The sequence below is a fragment of the Alternaria rosae genome (assembly GCF_020736505.1).
Source record: "Alternaria rosae strain MPI-PUGE-AT-0040 chromosome Unknown BKA58scaffold_4, whole genome shotgun sequence".
Classification (NCBI taxonomy): Eukaryota; Fungi; Ascomycota; class Dothideomycetes; order Pleosporales; family Pleosporaceae; genus Alternaria; species Alternaria rosae.
This window is the reverse complement of record NW_025763573.1, coordinates 360,676-378,580: the sequence shown is the minus strand read 5'-3', so window position 1 is coordinate 378,580 and position 17,905 is coordinate 360,676. Positions and strand designations below refer to the sequence as shown.

The 17,905-nt window shown below is 51.7% G+C and overlaps 8 protein-coding genes across 8 annotated transcripts; 4 read left to right on the top strand and 4 right to left on the bottom strand.

The window, feature by feature from the left end:
• Positions 1 to 281: 281 nt before the first annotated feature.
• BKA58DRAFT_455758 (uncharacterized protein) lies at positions 282 to 1,759 on the top strand (the record flags this gene model as incomplete). Its single annotated transcript, XM_046174569.1, has 3 exons — positions 282 to 452; positions 508 to 1,028; positions 1,078 to 1,759. 3 exons carry the CDS (start codon positions 282 to 284, stop codon positions 1,757 to 1,759), a joined length of 1,374 nt encoding a protein of 457 aa, XP_046025833.1.
• A 1,537-nt stretch (positions 1,760 to 3,296) lies between these two features.
• On the top strand, positions 3,297 to 4,268 carry BKA58DRAFT_141533 (uncharacterized protein). The gene is made up of 2 exons (XM_046164606.1): positions 3,297 to 3,928; positions 3,996 to 4,268. Exons 1-2 carry the CDS (start codon positions 3,527 to 3,529, stop codon positions 4,209 to 4,211), a joined length of 618 nt encoding a protein of 205 aa, XP_046025832.1. The 5' UTR covers positions 3,297 to 3,526; the 3' UTR covers positions 4,212 to 4,268.
• Positions 4,269 to 7,417: 3,149 nt separating this feature from the next.
• Positions 7,418 to 8,964, top strand: BKA58DRAFT_141519 (uncharacterized protein). Its single transcript, XM_046164605.1, has one exon. It carries the CDS (start codon positions 7,786 to 7,788, stop codon positions 8,815 to 8,817), a length of 1,032 nt encoding a protein of 343 aa, XP_046025831.1. The 5' UTR covers positions 7,418 to 7,785; the 3' UTR covers positions 8,818 to 8,964.
• BKA58DRAFT_141505 (RmlC-like cupin domain-containing protein) lies at positions 8,901 to 9,904 on the bottom strand. The gene is made up of 3 exons (XM_046164604.1): positions 9,783 to 9,904; positions 9,321 to 9,660; positions 8,901 to 9,253 (listed from the first exon to the last, which is right to left on the bottom strand). Exons 2-3 carry the CDS (start codon positions 9,570 to 9,572, stop codon positions 8,984 to 8,986), a joined length of 522 nt encoding a protein of 173 aa, XP_046025830.1. The 5' UTR covers positions 9,573 to 9,660; positions 9,783 to 9,904; the 3' UTR covers positions 8,901 to 8,983.
• A 327-nt stretch (positions 9,905 to 10,231) lies between these two features.
• BKA58DRAFT_314277 (uncharacterized protein) lies at positions 10,232 to 10,966 on the top strand (the record flags this gene model as incomplete). The annotated part of the gene is made up of 1 exon (XM_046167470.1): positions 10,232 to 10,966. The coding sequence occupies one exon, from the start codon at positions 10,232 to 10,234 to the stop codon at positions 10,964 to 10,966; it is 735 nt and encodes a 244-aa protein (XP_046025829.1).
• Positions 10,967 to 11,097: 131 nt separating this feature from the next.
• BKA58DRAFT_141494 (major facilitator superfamily domain-containing protein) lies at positions 11,098 to 12,881 on the bottom strand. Its single transcript, XM_046164603.1, has 2 exons — positions 12,076 to 12,881; positions 11,098 to 12,025 (listed from the first exon to the last, which is right to left on the bottom strand). The coding sequence occupies exons 1-2, from the start codon at positions 12,756 to 12,758 to the stop codon at positions 11,149 to 11,151; spliced, it is 1,560 nt and encodes a 519-aa protein (XP_046025828.1). The 5' UTR covers positions 12,759 to 12,881; the 3' UTR covers positions 11,098 to 11,148.
• Positions 12,882 to 13,406: 525 nt separating this feature from the next.
• BKA58DRAFT_141492 (NAD-binding Rossmann fold oxidoreductase family protein) lies at positions 13,407 to 14,995 on the bottom strand. Its single transcript, XM_046164602.1, has 3 exons — positions 14,789 to 14,995; positions 14,295 to 14,730; positions 13,407 to 14,207 (listed from the first exon to the last, which is right to left on the bottom strand). The coding sequence occupies exons 1-3, from the start codon at positions 14,836 to 14,838 to the stop codon at positions 13,590 to 13,592; spliced, it is 1,104 nt and encodes a 367-aa protein (XP_046025827.1). The 5' UTR covers positions 14,839 to 14,995; the 3' UTR covers positions 13,407 to 13,589.
• Positions 14,996 to 15,288: 293 nt separating this feature from the next.
• BKA58DRAFT_468057 (uncharacterized protein) lies at positions 15,289 to 17,740 on the bottom strand (the record flags this gene model as incomplete). The annotated part of the gene is made up of 2 exons (XM_046175089.1): positions 15,289 to 16,932; positions 17,024 to 17,740. The coding sequence occupies 2 exons, from the start codon at positions 17,738 to 17,740 to the stop codon at positions 15,289 to 15,291; spliced, it is 2,361 nt and encodes a 786-aa protein (XP_046025826.1).
• Positions 17,741 to 17,905: the final 165 nt, after the last annotated feature.

Here is a 17,905-nt window from a genome sequence, read left to right as displayed (position 1 = left end):
TGTTACTGCTGAGTATTGTAGAAGCCGCCCGCAAACCTTGGTGCGGTATTGGCTGACGCCTACGCTGGACAATTTCCCGATGTCAGGCTGTAAGCGCCTTTAGTAAGAAGGCAAGAAGGCAAACGGATAGGAAGTGGCTGTTTGCTTTCTTTCCTAGCATTCGGGTTTCTCAGTACTCAAAAAGTCTGGTGGTATAAGAGTGACAGTCGTGATGGCCTTCAATCAGGCCAACCACTTTCATACTACACTCGCTTTCTACACTCGTTATCATTACCGCAATCATGCTGTTCAGCAAGAACATCACCCTCTCGGCCATAGCCACTTTGCTTTCACTGGCGCAACTCGGGCGCGCGGACAACTGCACCGATGCTCCCAGAGTACCTGGGACATTCATTGGGGTTGGGTTCTCCGACGACAAGAAGAACCTGTACAATTGTGATACCAAATGGATCGTATGTCATGGGCCATTTTCATGCTATTCTATCTCCTCCCCTAATACTCTACTAGGAAGGTCTCGTTGTCACTGGCATGGAAGTTTGGTCTTCTCAGTGGCAAGTCAAGGGTATCCGCCTGACCTATTCCGATGGCACCCAGTCCCCGATCCGCGGAAGAACAGACAACTTGAACCAGTGGGGTTCTAAGATCAGTGGAAAGAGTGGCCCTCCTCCTGACAATGGCTACGGATGGGACAGGATCGAGTGGGGTGCTGGAGAGATCGACAAAGTCAGACTTTGGGTCAACTACAACAACGGCGATGGTCCAAATGCTGTGGGGAGAGTTCAGATCTGGCCTAATGGTGCAGACAATGATCAGAAGAGAATTCTCGATGTCGGCAGTGATGTTGGTGGCGATGGTGGTGGTATACTTGTCGACAACCTCGGGAGCGGCGTATTGATTGGGATGCGCACTCAGTCTGGAGACTTCCTGGACAGCCTGGAGTTTGTGTTCATGGACGGCAAGGTCGAGAGCGCGGAGATCGTGCATATCGAGTGGCCCGAAAGTATTGACGATCTCAATAAGAAACACGGGTAAGCTCACGCGATACTTGTTGGGCCTTTGGAGCTAATGATGCTACAGTACTATCACAGAAGAGAGCGCAGGAGGTGGCTGGATTCAGAATTCGAATCGAGTGGGCGGTCAATTGCAAGATTGGGATTTCGGCAGTGGGATTTCCAAAACACAAACCCGGACCATTACCCAGCAGACCACTGAGATTATGGGAGGCAGCGTTTCCGTCTCAGTTTCCGCCTCGATTCAATTCCCTGTCATCGGAGTCAGCGTTACGGTTGGCGGTGAAGCTCATTGGGAGAGCCAGAGCATGAAGTCAACTGCCGTCAGCGACACCACCACCTACCCAATGACAGTTACGCAAAAGAGTTCCACCAATGGACCACTATATCCACAGCATGCAATCCATTGCACTGTGCTTACCTCCACCAGCAACTACAATACCGAGTACACGTCGACTGTCCGTGCGACCATGTCGAACGGCAAAACGTTCGATATCAACCAACGCGGAAAGCTGGTTTCTGTCCTTTACACGGAGGGGAGGTCAAAGTGCTACACGGTGAAGATCAATGATATACCATCAGATGCAGATGTCAACGAGGGCGACAATATCCCTGGATCAGAGTCTCCGAGCTACTCGCCTAGCTCTTCAGCTTCGTCGCCGAGCTCTTTGCCTGTCTCCGCGGCTCCATCACCAAGGACACCCGCTCCACCTGCAGTTCCGAAGCGCGCAATCGCTTTCCAGGGGTAGCAGTCTCAATGTCTTCGAGCTTGGCGCGTGTATTGATCCATAGTCCTTAGCTGTCTATGTTTCTGCTTTTTACAAAGCTCTGCTAGTATCTTGTTTGTCTTGTGTCAGGTTTCCTTGGGTAATGCGGAAGGATGAGAAGAGTTGAGAGATATGATTTGAGAGTTTTCGGTTTGTCTACGTAGCTACAGTCTTACGCTGGTCTTAATCTTCTATTGACATTAACATGCTTTTCTTCAACTATTGGCGTTGTGATTGACTTGAACTGTTTCCTTCTTCAAACCAGCAGTCCTTTTCTACATCTTTTTACTTTGGTCTTCAGCCAAGCAAGCTCTTGGCGTACCACATCTAGCGCTGGCATTCTTCTCACCTAACCCCATGACTTTCATATAGTAGACTACTAGCCCTGTAAACTCCCAGGTGTCGTTTTCTTCGAAGAGTATGTAGTAGTAGGACAGGGATTATTAGCGAAGGTCGGTTGATCGTGTGAAGGTTTGCTCTGATCGTTGATTGCGCACGTAACAGGACGCCAGTACGGCTGAGCAGCGTTGTCTGGGCATTTGAGCCGTCGTATTACTAGAGATCCGGTCCCCGGCTTGTCAATTCGGTAGTGCGCGGAAATTCTGATGAGGAAAGCGGAGAAGAAGCCGCCATCGGGTGGGTCTTGGCAAGTGCCCGACTGGTGATGTCATTCTGTCAGCTCGGAAAATAATGGGCCTTCCTCATCCTCGACAGCGCAACTAAAGTCCGACGGGTTACAAGACGTGTGCAGCACAACAACCAATCGAGACTACAAATTCAGTTCTCACAAGGTTGGACAAGTCAATGATGAGTGGCATCCTTCCGGGCCTCCCACGGCACTGCAGCCAAGAGTACCCAAGAAAGCTCACTAAACTTCTCCGCTGCGGACACCAACGTCAACATCAATCGAGACCCTAGAATCTTGTTCAATTTTCTGGGGAAACAATAGCGCCTTACATGTACGTTTGGTCGACATTAAGAACAACGTGGACAAGCGCCTTGGGCACGTAGTCCCTTTTTGTCAGCACAGCCACGCGGGTAGGTAGATCATGGCTCAAAAAGGAATACTTGGTGAAAGAGTAAGCCCGATCAGGAGCTGGGGTAAGGCTACGGATCTTACTCTATCCGCACCAAGACAGCTAGGCGATATCTTGGGGGCGATCGTGGGCTTGATGGATGCAAGCTCGCCTTGCAAAAGTATGGGATCTTCCGTTACCAAGACTGTGGACGGCGTCTTCTACGGCACGTTTGAGCGCTGTGCTTATTGGGCACACATGCTGGGTTTCTAGCGGGCTCAGCTCTCGTTGGCCAGATCCATACAGACGGCAGCTTCGCATCGGGGTTCACTCCTTCCGTCTAGGTATCCTGTCAGCAAACTGGAGATACCAAGACCACTACCCATACCGTGGGTGACGCCTTTTCATCGCATGTACGGGCTCGGCCATGGCGGAACTGATCTCAAATCATACTGTCGACTTGGCAGAAATCACGTTGAAGATTTCACCAAGACACCAGTGTCCATATCCAAGAGCCTTTACCACCGATCCATGCCTGTAGTGCTTCGTCCACCGATGTCATCGGACCAGGGCAAGAGGGAAATGAATTTGAGTTCTGCTGCAGAAGTGGAGAGCCGTATGTGTATAAAGGACCGGACAGGATGGCTTCCTTTATTTCTCATCAGCAACTCACAACCTCCTCACCTCATTCACAAACTATCCTGCAGCTTCCGCTACTCGCACAACACCCAACATGCATTTCACCACCCCCGCTCTACTCGCACTCATCTCCACTCCCCTTGCCTTCGCCGCTCCCACTGTTGGCAAGCACGACTACAAGACCGAGTGCAAGAAGGACTGGGACGCCAAATGGAACGCTAAGGACAACAGCTGGAAGAAGAACGAGAAGCTCTTTTACTTCGACGCCGAGTACGTCGTCAAGGCCACACCCGACCAGGTCATCGCAACCACCGGCGCACCTGCTCCCGGTCAGCCCGGCGCCAAGGGTCTCTTCAAATACGGTATCAACATTGCCGAGAACACCATCTGCTACAATATCACTCTCAGCGGTGTGACTGGAGAATACTTCTCCGCTGCGCTCACTGCGACGCACATCCACGAAGCTGAGAAGGGCAAATCCGGACCACCCAGACTTGTAAGCTTGCCCCTTTTTCTTCATGTATTTCACGTACTTGGATTGCCTACTAACACTCATCGCACAGGCCTTCCCCAACCCTTCCGGTCCCGATGAGCGCCGCACATCCGTTGGCTGCCTCAAGGGTCCATTCACCACTGGCATTATCAACCAGACGACCATGAAGGACACGGGTGATGGCTTCCATGTGAAGCAGATTGTAGCCAACCCCAAGGGCTTCTTCACTGACTCGCACACTGCGCAATTTTCTGCTGGTGCTGTTAGGGGTCAGCTTGGATACTAATCCATGTTCCGAGGCTGCATTGGGGAGAAGAAGTAATTCTTGTGGATGATACCTAATAATTTGGTAGTTTCTAATGTCTAAGAAATCAATGCATTTTCTTTACAAAGTTTTCATGGTGCGACTTTTCCGTGACGGTTTTCGTGCTTGAGGATTGCAAAGGGTCATGGTTGCAACTTCGGTAGTTGTGTACCGTGGTTAACACGTCACGATACCTGAACAATTACTAGGCAGCAGCGCAACCAAGAGTGACTGAAAGGATGTGCAAAGTCACATTCGGTAGAAGAGCTCTTCGTCGCACATTTCTTGCATTCATAAAAGGCTACGTCTAGGAAGCATGGCCCACTCCTCACCTTACACTTCACCAACGTTATCAGTGAGCACTCCACCTCTGCTACTGTATACTGCTAACACAGAAGAAAAGACTTAGGGTTTACACTCGGGCGATAAACTCTAGCATCCCACCATATACGCCTCCGCCTCCACGTCTGCCACCACCACCACCTCCTCTTCCACCCCTCCGTTCTCTACTCCCCACGCAAATCGTGCCAGCGCCACCTCCTCCACCTCTACGGCCTACTCCTACTCCTCTATCACGCCCCTCTCCCGCTCCGTCTCATACTATCCCTCGACCCAAGAGCCCATCTGAGTCTCCGCCTATGCCTCCGCCGCTGCCTCCCTTCCTTCTAGCCCAGTTTTGCGGTAGCGCACCTCAGGACCTCTTCTTTCCGAGCTGCGCACCCTGAAGAACATTCACTCACCACACAAGTTATACGGAAGATACGCCATCAACCGACACAGCCGAAAGGTCAGCAGAGAGTCTTGGTGTAGCCCAGTGGTTTGCCGCACGCCTTTTCCCTGCTTTACAGCAGCAAAAGAAAGACGGAGAAGCGCGGCGGGAGCGGATTAAAGACATGTCACGACGTCTCAATCAACTTAAGGCTCGAGTAGACAAGAACAAGCGTTAGAGACAGGCTCGGCCGGCTATAGCTCGTGGTCTTACTCTCCCCTCAGAATGAAATCGGAAAATCGACTGTGGTAAAGCAACAATTTCTCTGCATCGATAAGACTCAACTCAGTCCATACTGTGAATAGAAATGATGCCCCCCTCACCTCAATCTGGTCATGTGCTTGTCGCTAGGGTCTTGCTTGAGTTCAAGTGCCTCTCGCTTCGTAGTCCTCGTTCGTATATCACAGTGAAGGTGAATAAGGCGCCCAGGCGCTCTCTCCTTTCTGGGCCATGCTCTTGCGTGTGTCACGTATAGTGCACCTCCCTCTCCCCTTGACCGACGCCCATCTTTCCAGCGCACTCAGTATGCTCGCGATCCAAGACCCCTCGATTCCGACACCTGACAAATGTCACATCGACAGATGCGCCGTCAAAATCCTGATACAGACAGCCGAGGGCCTGGACAATCAGAGTCTGTGTTCATTGGCGCGCGTCTCGAAACGCTTCCGGAAGCCGCGCAGGATGTCCTATACCGCTTCGCCGACCTTCGGCCAGAAGAGGAGGATTGGGAGGAAGATTCCATGGACAATCAGCGTTCCACGAAATCTGGTATTGCCATGTTTCTCCAGACTATCAAACAAAAGCCTCATCTGGCGACTAAAGTTAGGGACTTGTGGTTTATGTCACTTTAAAAATCTGTCACATACCCGCAACTATTGTATGTCAAAACATCGATCTTATCCCCAGGCACCAGGTTCAGGAGTCGTGTATTTAAAGTCGAAGAGAAGAAGCTCGCTTGCGACCTTCTCGGCCGCCTGACCGAGTTGCGTTCCTTGACCATCACCGCTCCGGACGAGTATCTCTGTTCTCACGAGTTTGGCCGTTCTAGTCATAAAAAGAGCAAAGTCACCAAGGGTATCTTTGAACAACTCCCGATGCATCTGGAGGAGCTTGTGGGCCTACCCTGCTTCTCGAAGCTTACATCTATATACCTTTCACATGGTCATCTGGATTGGGCGATCACTGCATTACCTACGCTGCATACCTTGTGCATAGGGATTTGGTCAAACGTACAGTCACGGTCAACCCACGTCGACGCCCCCAATATCATGTCTCTCATAATCGAAGCTGAACATGAAACCCGAGACGCCAACTTCCTAGGAGCGATAACCCTCCTCGAGTATCTGCCAAATATCCACACATGGACTTTGGGTTCTTATCTAGGTGACTGGGGTCATTCCAGATTTCCCCTAAGTGATGATCACTTCCCTTCCAGTTCGGTCTTACAGAATACGGGGTCGTTTCCCGCAGACACCGTCCAGGCATTCCTTACCTACGGAAGCTCGATCGAGAATCTGATTTTCACATACGAAGAACGTGAACGTTTCGACGACAGTTCGACTATCCGTTTGGACGTGGAAGCGTTCGAACAGCTACTCCAGATCCAAACTGCAAAGTGTAGTTTGGTGGTCGGCCACAACTTTCGGCGCATAGCAGGTTCCAGTCCGTCACAGCTTTTACCTCGCCGCATTCGAGTACTGGTCATTACCCATCCTAGGTCACCAGAGCAAGAAGATAGAGACCGCAAGTCAGTGCTTACGATTTGGTTGGGAGAGTTTAGCAGAACTGGTTTCCCAGACTTGGAGCGAGTTGAGGTTGTGTGCTCGGTTGAATATGGAGATAACGTTGGCTTCAAGCAGCGTCTTGGGCACTCTGCAGAAGCTCGCCACCTCAAGACTCTTTGTGTGACATTGGTGGTAAGGAAGGAGTGATTACGGATTGGAGTTGAGCTAGCTTGCGCTCCTCGCTGCAGGCTAGGTCGGTTGCCGATTGAGCGTCGGACATAGCCATCTTCGAGATAGGCACTAAAAGGATCCTCTAGAGGTGCTCGCCGGAAGTCTGTAAAAAGCACAAACTTGCATCATGTTAGGTAGCACACATGCCCTTCCAAGATGCGTTGTACTAGGCATTAGACGGAAGCAGAACAACGAGTTTATCCGTACACAAAGCCCATCGTGCTCGTCTTCATATAGATTACTGTCCTATTCTCGCCATTGATATTTGCGACCTTAGAACGAACACATGCATCAGGTACGGAGATGATGGGTGTCTGACGCGGTGCCGCCTGACGATGGTGCCAACGTGGCGATGTTGTTAGCAGCTGCGGCACAAGGCGACCCGTTTCAGGTTGCCTCATCAGTCGTATTCGCAAGGCATCAGTATTGATTATCTTACTCAGCTGCGAATCTCCCCCTCGCGCATTCCTCCACAACCTCCCTTGTTTGCACCTGCACCCCTCCACTCATTTCGACTTATCGCGCGACTTTGCATCACGCGTGTGTGTGTGCGCACGATCCCTTTGTGCGAGCGGCCGAACAACGCAGCACCCTTCGGAGTTGTCGGCTGACCGATCAGAACGCTTCGACGATTGGATATTGCCGTATACGAAAGCAGGACTATTGTTTCAGCATCGCGCGATACCCGTAGTCCGGCGCCGTTTCCTTGTGTGTGTGTGGGAAGCTGGACAGCGCCCCTGGCACCATCGTGTTCCTCGCATTGCACGTATTCCGCTAGTGTGCCAGGCACGCTCAATTACACGGCACCCCACACTTTACATTGAGCATCGTCATGGCGTCCACATCGATAAAAACGAGCGAGCTGTCGCGCTGGCAGCCATGGCTTGCAGAATACAACGTCGCTGGTGTTGAGCTAAAGGGCTGGATAACCCTACTCGCATTGCTATTTCCCCTGCTGTTCCTCATCGCTTTCGGAAAGTATCGCAAGATGCAGTACCAGAACAAGAAGCCGTTTCGATTTCTGGATCTACCACAAGAGCTGAGAGATATGGTGTACGAAGATTTCCTTGACGACCCCATTTACCCGCCACCAGCGCGCAGCGAGATCCAGCGCTCGACGCTGAACTGGATGCGACCCGCACGCTGGACATCTACGTCCACATCTCCCAGTACGCGACACGAGAGTAAATGGATATTCCTGGCAAACAAGCAAGTGTACTCAGAATACATGGACATGATCTGCAAGCGCAAGACGTTCCACTTCAGCGTCACGCCACAGACATACAAGCCCGCCACCAGCACTGCTCCGTCTGCATTCCCAGCGCCATCAACACAGGGCAACCGAGTATGGAACATCTCCCCCGACATGCTCTCCAAAGTCCAACATTGCTCTCTCAAACTCGTCACAACATCTTCTATGCTCGGCGTCACAGACCCCCGCTCCATGACATCTTCATCCTGGACGCTCGGCCGCCGCATGCGTGAGCAACTCAAACACATGTTCAACGTCAAGACCTTTACTCTCGATGCAAAAGCTCTCGGTGATCCCCTCTGGAATCCGCTCTGGATCTGGTACCATGCTTCCCAATCACTCAAGATGCTCGGCACGGAGTACTCAGACACCGTACCGCGGGGGCCGCAGCTCACTGGCATAACATTCAGTTTGGATACGTGGAGCCCGGGCGAGAACTATTTGAAGAGAGATGAGGCGACCGGTGGGCAGTGGGTGTGGTATTGCATGAAAAATCATCTTATTGGTACGGATATGGGCCCTGAAATGACGGTGAGGGAGTTTTGCGCAAAGTTGTATCAAGAGTGTAGTATCTGTAGAGTGGATGAGGAGGAGGATACGACTGTAATCTGAGACGTTGCGCTGGGCTGGTCCTCGCGGTGTTTGGGCAGAGACTTCTCCATTGTACTGATAACTTGGGCGTCTGTTTGTAACTTTTTCCTGCGCATCGCACGCGCACGCGCACGATTGTATTCCTGTCATTATCCTTGTATCGATTCGCAGATGTCTATACCGGCCTTTACTTCTTCTGCTCCTCCATCATCTCCTTCGCAGGCAGTGTCGCGTACCGCGCCATAACCTCGATGTTCTTCTCCTTCATCATCTTCTCATCCGTCTTACTTATCTCAGCCAGCGTTTTGAAGTAATCAATGTAGAACGCGGGGGTATACGTGTTGAAGAACTTGGATTCTTCGTTTGTAGGATTCGAGAAGGTGTGGGGTGCGCGGATGGGTACGGTAACGTAGTCTCCGACATAGGCATCTTGTATGGCGCCGTCGGGAGCGTGGAACTGCGACGCAGGTTAGCGACCTGATCTGGTAAAGCAGTATGTGATAGATGGAAAGGTAGTGACATACTCGAACCATTCCCTTTGTAACAAGAAATGTCTCGTCGTGCATCTCATGCCAGTGTGCTGGTGGTCCAGGTGTGTTGGGAGGCAGTGTGAACTCTGCGGAGCCTATGCGGTTGTCTGTCCGTGATCCATCTTCCATGACTCTGCATGTGATCTGGCCTAGTTTGAGTATCTCGCCTGATTTCGCAGAAACGAAGTTTATAGGGCGGCGTGGCATCTTCATGCTTGCCATTGCTTGTCGGGCTTCGTCGTCCATGGTGAGCTCGAAAGTGGGGATCTGGAGTGGTGAGGTAGAGTTGAGTGTCTTTTTCGCTGGTTTTCAGGTAAAGTTGAGCTGATATACGCTGAGAGACTCTAGATCAGCCATATAAATAAGTTTGGTGGACGAAGAGGCTCAAATGTAAGCGCTGGACTTCACTACTGCGGAGAGCCGGCGGATGCAACAAGGGCAACATGTATGCCTTACAGGTGGCCCGGAGGTCCGCGCCAATGGACGACTGCGGGAAGACATTATTCGACTATGGGTAGACAGCAAGCATGCACACGGCAGTGCTCTTATACGTAAAGTTTGTGAGATGATACGTTGTCTGGACTTTGATGAGATGGTACCGTGGCGGGGAATGATGCCCCGCGCCTCAGGGTTAGCGCGAGACCTTTCCCGATTTGGCGGGCCTGATCCTTCCCCACCTTTGTTCGCCCTGTACGCCCTTCCATTTACCTGCAGCGTACCTGCATGGCTGCCTGTCACTGAAAGTCGTTGTTACGCGTCTGATCGCTGCCTGGGAAGCAGCATATTTATCAAGGCTAACCTTTCCACACCTGGAGTCTACTAAACACCAGCCAGCTGAACTCAACCCTCAGCATCTCTGAATAACCACAATTACCTTCATAATGCCGCAGGAGACGCCACACAAGATGCCGAAGAAGATGTGGAACGTCCTTGAGAACAATCCAGAGGTCATGAACCACCTGGCCCAAGACCTCGGCCTGGACACGACTGCGCTCTCTTTCTACGACATTTACTCACTCACTGACTCCGACATGCTGAGCTTCATCCCTCGACCAGTGGTGGCATTACTCGTCATCATACCTCTGACACCTACCTGGGATGAGGCTCGAACAACAGAAGACAAAGACAAAGCCGAGTACGAGGGTAAAGGCGACGCAGAACCCGTCATATGGTTCAAGCAGACCATAGGAAACGCTTGCGGTAGCATAGGCTTAGTGCACTGTCTGCTCAACAGCGACGCTGCACAGCATATTGAGCCATCTTCAACACTAGCCAAGATCCGCGAAGATGCGCTACCAAAGCCCATCTGGGAGCGCGCGAAAGTGCTCGAAGACTCAGATGCGTTCGAGAAGGCTCACGCAGACGCTGTGAAACTGGGAGATTCAGCCCCACCCGCAGAGATACAGGAGGCGCATACCGGTCAGCATTTTGTGGCTTTTGTCAAGGCGAAAGACGGACACCTGTGGGAACTCGAAGGCGGTCGTATGGGTCCGCTCGATCGGGGTGTGTTAAAGGAGGACGAGGATGTTCTTAGCCCGGCTGCGTTGGAGAAAGGTATTGGTCGTTTAATGAGGATCGAGTCTGAGAAAGGCGGCGACCTGAGGTTCTCTGCGATTGCGCTGGCTCCAGCGATGAAGTGAAAAGGGTAGCATCTGGCCGTTCTGGTATGTCGATTGTGCGCCGAATGTGGGTACCTGCTTCACATTATACTAGGACATCTCATAGCTTAAGCTATAATGGACTTTTACTCATACATCTTATACAAATAGGAATTCAATTTCCTTGTCTTTACATTTCAATTCTATGAAGAGTCTGGGCATACTCAGTCTTCGTACCTCGCTTCACTCATAAACGGACTCTTTCCACGTATGCTCTTTCCAAACTTCGACAAGATCAACGGAATGAAACTCAGCGCCAACGCGATGAAGCCCAACAAGCTACTCGCCCAATTAAAGCCCAGCGTACGATACATACTCTGTGTCGCGAGCGGCAAGAAAGCCGCCATAAAGTTCTCAAGGAATGCAATGCCTGCAATAGCACTGGCGGCATACTTTGCGTACGCATCAACAACATACGTCGTTACTCCCGCTGTACTGCAAAACATACCAAAGCCAACAAAAGCGAGCGATATACTTGGTACAATCCACGGTATGGAAGAGTAGGATGTCCATGCGAAATAGAACAGCCCACCACTCAGACCGATGAACGAAGCTGGGATACTGAGATAGAGTCGCGCTTCCGGGATCGGCTTCCCTGGAGTTTCGATATTGCGTTTCGCAGATGCGAAGTAGATGCGGTCTTGAACGAGGGATGCGATGAGGCCAATCAGCTCCCCGATTACGACAGCGCATTGCACGAGGCCCGTGCCGAAGAACGACCAACCGTACAACTCTGAGAAGACTTGTACGATGGATTGCGTAAACATGAACGCCGTGCCGATGCAAAAAGCGCTCCACAGTCCAAAGGAAAGAACTACACCCTCAGTGCACAGCATACGCGTCGGTCGGACGAGCGTCTCTTTGAGAATCTCGCCAAAACTCGTGTGCTCCTTCTCGGCCTGGGCATACGCCCCTTTACCGGTCGTTGCGCGAATGCGACGTGCGCGTTGAGTGAGAATGACATCGGGTCGCACCTCAGGCAGGAGGAAGAATAGCACCGGTATAAGAGCGCTGTAGAAGATGATCTGACTCAAGAAAATCCTGCGTCCAGGTTAGCCAGCATCCCAAACAACGAACAAAGCATGACTTACCATCGCCAAGTCGTATAATGTACAACCAAGCTTCCAAACACAGGCCCCATATTAAGACCCGCAAGCAGTGCAAATATGTAAAGCGATGTCCCGAAACTCTTGGCTCTCCCATCCCTCCAGATGTCGCTTACGATCCCGGACGTGATGTTCGCAAGGACACCCGAGCACGATCCCGTAATGATCCTCGTCACAACCAACGTCGCAAAGTTCTTGGCCAACGCTTGCGGGATGATGAAGATGATCAATACCGCGTAGATGGCCATATAACTCCACCGCACCCCAAAGTTCTCCATTAGGGGCAGTCCTAGTAGTGGTGCTGCGGCGCCTCCTAGGTTCCAACTCAACACCGGCCAGTATGAGTGCGGAAATGCTTCATCGCTAATGTTGAAGCTGGTGTTGATTTGCTCGGCGGCGGATGTGAGCATTGTTCCTGAGACCTGTACGACGAATGTCATGGTACAGGCCAGGAGGGTGGTCCGCCATTTCTTCGACGGAGAGAAGTTGAAGGGGTTGGAAGGGTCCGTTACTGAAGTCCAGGTAACGAATGTAGGATCGGACTTTGAGGTGGGCGGTGGTGTAGATGCTCCTGATACATCTTGATTTGATCCATGTTCTCGCTTTTCCTCTGTCGTCTGCGAGCTCAGACTTGTCGTAGACGTCGAAGTCGGTGTTGGAGAAGCCATGATGGAGCAGAGGCCAAGGCTAAGACGGACCTAGCGTTGCCTGGTCTGGCTTATAAGTCGGGTTGTTGGAGGCGAGGATGCGACTAAGCAACAGTCACCCAATGCTTACACACACCTTCACACCCTTCCCAGCCTAATCACAGGTGAAGTCTTCTTGTAGCTCGAGTACGACTCATGTAACCAGACGGGAAGATGCAGCTGTCCGCGGCGGCACGCGCCTCTTGCCGTAAAAATATCTCACTTTCCTTTAACGATGGCCCCAGGGTTCAATGTTAGTATGATCACAAAACCTCTCTCGAAATAGAAGCTTCAACAAGCACCAAGCCCAAGAAATCGAAGTCGTGGGAGCTTGGTTGTTGAGTGGAGCATGGAGACCAACAACAAGCTCGCCCCATCTTGCTCGGCGGTCACCATGGAGCTGCAAGCACGCAAGCAAAACCTGACTTTCGCTGACATCACGGTTCATAACATGGTTGACTAAGTTCAGCGGATCGCTCGTGCGGCCTTGTTAACTATAACGTAACAAAAAGTGGAAGCGAGGCAAGCGCTGGCTTGGCGGGCCTTCGCTCTGGCATGGTGGGCCTGGGGATCTAAGATCGAGCATTCCTGGGGATGGGGATTGTGGTACATGGCAATAGAGGCTCTTCCCATGGGTGCGAAGGAATTGGTGATGGTGAGATGGCGATGATGGAGAAGATGCGACGAAGGCGTTGAGCCGGGGTGTAGCCGAAGATTTCCACGCTAAACTCCATCTGTTCATCCCGACTTTATCAACTTCTTATTCCGGTCTTCTCTTCCACATGCCTATCAATGTGTCTCTTGTCTGGCCGCTTACACATAGTCCTCCCTCGTCCCCTTCTCGGCACTCCGATAGATCGCCTCAATCATCTTATGTCTAACAACAGCATCCTCCCAAGTCGTAACACTGCCCTTGCCCTCTCCAGCCCATGCATCCCAAGCCCTACCCACATTGAACGAAAAGTCCTCAGCCTTCTCTACTTCAACTTCCTTCAACTCCTCTTGGCCCAGCGCGATCTTGATGGTAGGCTGGAACATCTGCACATGTCCACCCATTTTCGGTCCTTCAAGTACAAGCGTACCCTCGGATCCGATGATCTCCCAGTAGAAGTCTCGTCCGCTACGTGATAAACCTGGCGCATATGTCACATCAACGTTACCTCCGCCGTTGATGAGCTCTGCGGTTATGGAGACGAAGTCGTGAGAGGTTTTGGTCTTCGTTTCTCCGAGGGGTTGGTAGTTCTCGTCTACGAGCTGGAGCTCTGGGTATCTGTTTGACAGCACAGCGGAGATAGATTGTAGTTCGCTCGAGAAGACGTAGCAGAGAGCGTCTACGGCGTGGCCGAAGGGGATAGTGAGAAGGTTCGCGCCGTTTTCAATGGGATGCATGTACGAGTACGAGGGCATAGTTATGCCGCCAAATATCATGCCCTATTGGTTTCTGCGTTAACGGACTTTCATACCCCAAACATCACGTGGTTTCTCTTCAGTTTCGGAACGATAGACTAGAAAACTTACATGACCGAACATTGTCGTCCCCAAAATCTTTCCCAGCTTCCCCGACTCAACAATCTCTTTCGCTTTCAAGATCGATGGGTTCTGGCGTGCTTGCAAGCCCACCATAGTCCTTATGCCCTTCTCTTTGGCCAAAGCTGTCAATTCCTCTGCTTCCTCCGCATTGCGGGCTAGAGGCCATTCACAGAAAACATCCTTCCCTGCTTCGAGAGCCGGACGGATGAGAGCATAGTGCTCGGGTACATTCACGCTGACAGCAATGATGTCTACGTTGGGATCTTGGGCGACCGAGCTGGGAGAATCGTGGGTGGATGCAGAGTCCAGAGAGTACTGTTTGGCGGATGCTTGCGCTGAAGCGAGTGAGCTGTTTTGGAGAGCGGTGATCGTATAGTGCGGAGTGCGTTGGAGGTAGGGAAGATGGGAGCGCGATGCCCAAGATCTGGTCTTGTGTCAATTGACGATGCTCATGCTCACGGGACTTATGCGAATGTACCTACCCTTTAGCGGACAAGCCAATGAGGCCGATACGTTTTTGTGAGTTGGTCATGATATCTGAGTAGGGTACGCGACTTTGGGCGTTGTCAGCACAATAAACTGGGAGCGATCAGATTGCTTTTTTGAAGACAGCGGGCACGTTTCCATTATTTGCATCAATCATCGGAAACATCGCATTCCGCACTTCCGCGCCTTGCAGCTAAAGCGGGTACGGCCGATTGGTGTCGCGTCATCGTCGCGTGGCATGCATGACGCCATTCGCAGCTCCCCCGCATTTCGTCCGGACGCATTTCACTTTCAACATCTCACGATGTATGAGATAGCATCATGCAGAAGATCGCACTAAAGGTTTTTATCATAGTTTCTACTGATAAAGTACATCCGGATGCAGATCTTCGGCTTGAAATTCAAGTATCAGGTACAACTCGGAAGCAGCCATCCGTATCGTATCGTAGATGTGATCTGTGTATCCAACCATCCCCAGGAGGCTCTCATATGATGCCTAATTCATATCCTCGTCTTCATTTTCGTCGTTGCCGACACTTTCGTCCTCATCTTCACCGTCATCACCCTCCTCATCCCACCGCTCAGGGTAGAAGCCATACCTCTGCGCATGCTCATAGTCCTCGTCCGCAATGCGCGCATTCTCCTGTCCCTGGGTATAAGCCTTGTTGACAAAGTACGGGCGAGAAGTCGCTAGACAAAGAGAAGGCTGACAGCCCACAGCAAGACGACCCAACGCTGCTGCACTGTTTGGTACGAAAGGTTCCGCCATAGCAGAGAGCGCGCTCATGGAGCCTGTGGTCGCAAGACCATAAGGATTCGCAGTAGCCTGAAAGTCGCCAGTATTTCCAAACGTCCCAGCCACCTCTTGTCCCGTAAACGGCATCCCAATCTCATTCTGCACTAACTTCCTCGTACTCCATCCGTTGGCCTGAGATAGATCTGCATAGTACTTCTCGTTCTGGCATTGCTCGCAGAAGTACGTTCCGTGCCTAGCCTTCAACTTGCCAATTCTATCGAGGCAGTCCTTGTGGTACCAGCACACTTTGCAGTCCTTGTTCATGCATTGCGTGATTTGGACGTCATTGGTACGGGCGGGTTTGCGACAGGAGCAGATTGGGTCGGTTTTAGAGGGGAGATGCTGGAGGTGGACTTCGAAAGCTTCTTTGGTGACGCCAAATGGGGCGGTGTTATCGGTGGCCGGATCGCGTTTGCGGTACATGGGCGCATTTGGTGAGTGTTTCTTGCCTGCGGGCTTTGACGAAGGACTTGGCGTTTTCTTGTTCTGCGCTGTTTTGCCTTTGTTCTTCACGGGTGTATACTCGCCGCCTGGTCCATCTGGGTCATATTCCTGTTCGAATATGTCGGATGGTATATCGCTCAAGTCCGTCTCGTTGTCATTGACGTGTCTGGTCTTGACCGCGCGTTTAGGTGTCGAGGGACCCTGAGGATTTATCACTATGAAGAAGTTGCGAATATCGGTGCCCTTCGCTCTGGCCATGTTCTCTCGCCTTGTGCGGTGATTGGTGAAGAAGCCGCGGACAGCGTTAGTGTCGATATCACGACCGAACCTGCGACTACCACTGCCAAAGTCCGGGGTACTGGCTGGTAGCAGTGTCTTGCTGCCGAGCTTTTCGTATTCTTCGTGTTGTACAGACTCCGGATCTCGGTGGATGTAGATGCGCGTCTTTGGATTATCAGGAGTCGGCGGTGGTGAGTTGTAAGGGAAGCTCAAGGATGAGAGTGGAGTATAGACACGATTGAGACTAATTGAATCCGGCGGGGTTGTGAAAGAGCGTGGAGAACACTGTGGAGAAACTGGTTCGCCAACGTTCCTTGTGTCCCCAACGAAGAGGACGTTGTACGCACTCGTCCATTTGGCCCCGCGATCCTTTATCGTAGGGAAGATCCCAAGACTATGGTAGGATGTGTAGTCAACCGGCTCTGTATGTGGAGTTTCGCCTGTGACGCCATCCAGATATAGCGAGCCAGTGGTTGGACAGGCCAGCCCTTCAACGTTCCAATCGTCCTCCAAGTCGCCATCCTCTCTCAGATCGTACAGATATTCTTTCGATGTAGGACGCCGAATAGGCCGGATCGGGGAATGGGAGTGCCTAGCTCCTTGAGGTTGACCGGTAAACCCCTTGCAGACAAAGTCAGTAGATGTTTCCATTCATGTTCCCATGTTCATGCGACAAAGTTGTCATGGTGCTGGGATATCAGTCGTAACATACACATGTAGGATGTTCGACGAGACGCACCTCTGCATGTCTGTCAACAAGCTCTTCGATGCAGCCCAGACAGTAGGTGGGTAGCTGCTGAGGCACCAGCTTCTTAACCACCTGTGTCCACAATGGATCCTTCATCCTTGGTCCGTTGCGGCGAAATAAAAAGATTCTACCGCCAGATACGATCACATCTGAGGCCGGCTCAACAGTTCCCCAGTCAAGTAGCGGCTCGAGTGTGACGACACGGGAGGATCGAACTTGTTCAATGGCCTTTCTTTCTGTATCTGGACAGGAAGGGTTGCTGCAGGGTTTCTTGGAATTTTCAATGAAGATGAAGACGACATCGCCTGTTGTTGTTTGATATCGTGTTCCAGATCCTCTACCTTCGAGGGCCTGTATGACATGCTCAGCATGCTCAGCGAGATCCTGATCATATCTCCAGCGATAGCTCTGGGTAGCGCTCAAAAGCCTCGCAGACTGATAGCCTGGCTCTATGGCGCGAGAAAACTTCTTCCAGAGCGTCGTTTGCAGCTTGAGATATTGCTCGACGTCATCGTCTAGCGTAGGCGTTGTTATGCCCCCATCTTGAAGGAACTGGACGAATGCTTCGCTGGCTTCCTTGCCGAGCTTAGGGAAAAGGTAATGAGCGCTCCAATGATCATCTTGATTAGTGTAGAAACCTGAGAAGGACTGGTCGTAAGGGCGCTCGCCCGACAAAGCCATGTCGCGCTACGAGAGCTACTTCGTTAGCATAGACTGAAGTCAACCAAGTTGGGGGTATCAGTCAGGCTTGTCGCGTGCCTGGACAGGGAAAGGAGCGCGTGCAGGAGGTCGCTCTCATGCGAAGGGTCTCATACGAAGGGGACGGTTGCAGTGCCAAGGCCTGAC